The sequence below is a fragment of the Penaeus monodon genome, chromosome 32 (genome assembly GCF_015228065.2).
Source record: "Penaeus monodon isolate SGIC_2016 chromosome 32, NSTDA_Pmon_1, whole genome shotgun sequence".
NCBI classification, from domain to species: domain Eukaryota; kingdom Metazoa; phylum Arthropoda; class Malacostraca; order Decapoda; family Penaeidae; genus Penaeus; species Penaeus monodon.
Window position 1 is genome coordinate 9,785,433 of NC_051417.1, and position 914 is coordinate 9,786,346.

At 40.2% G+C, this 914-nt stretch overlaps 1 protein-coding gene across 3 annotated transcripts in view; it reads right to left on the reverse strand.

Moving 5' to 3' along the window:
• LOC119593492 (locomotion-related protein Hikaru genki-like) overlaps positions 1-914 on the reverse strand; it is a 249,107-nt gene that overhangs the window by 67,153 nt on the left and 181,040 nt on the right. For all 3 annotated transcript variants that reach the window (XM_037942442.1, XM_037942441.1, XM_037942440.1), the window contains exon 5: positions 559-650. In XM_037942442.1, coding sequence (XP_037798370.1) covers positions 559-650 — 92 coding nt within the window. The remainder of the gene's footprint in view (positions 1-558; positions 651-914) is intronic.

The window sequence follows — 914 nt, forward strand, 5'->3', positions numbered from 1 at the left end:
TATTATTATTATTCCTATCGTATTTTCCTGACGGATTTCACTGAATTTCAACAATATCAGCAATGAAAAGCTGTAAGATTTTTACTCTTGTTTGGCTAGGGGTCGTCGTGTGTGGGCGGTATGCAAATACAAGAAGACAAAGCAGATAAGAAACTGACTTTTACAATGATGGCAAGTATTGTGGATGCTTATGAGACAATGAGGCGTTTGCAGACGTTTTTTACGAGCGAAAGACTAGGGTCCTTCTGCTGTTTCGAGACCTAACAGCCAATTATCGTGGCCTACTGTTCCTCTTTTTTCCATCCTTCAGAGAGGTCAAAGTTCACCATAACGTACACTCAGATGTCAGGGTTCATTGTGACAGATGTAAAATAGATAAGAACCAGGGCGAATGACGACCAAGCGAGAACTGGCATTGGTATTTCAACATTACAGATTCACTGAATTACATAGTTTGTCCTAGCGAACTGTTCAACTATTAATTGTCATTCTTCTATGCTTCCCGTTATTCATTAATGAGTTACGATTCTCTTCACTGTTCACGGTTTCCAGACTTACCGTGATTTGGCGATCCTTGTATGTGATGACGGTGTGTTTGGGTATGTTGTGAACGTGACACGGCCTGAACATGGACTGGAAGCGACCGGAATCTGTGGGGGAGAAAGACCTTATGAGAAACAGCACTGGATTACGCTATCTGTGTATTACTATATGTGTTACTGGATCTCCGTATTAGAGGTAACTCTATCTATAGTTGACTCCTGGTTATTTTTCTTTTGTGTCGGTAGCAAAGCCTGCTATATGTTACTTCGTTTCTATCGACCGGTATCTGTATATGCTTGTTTGTCGTTATATTTTTCTGTGACTTATTTGTTGCCTACACTGTCTATTTTGTTTTTCTCTGCTTTTCGTAA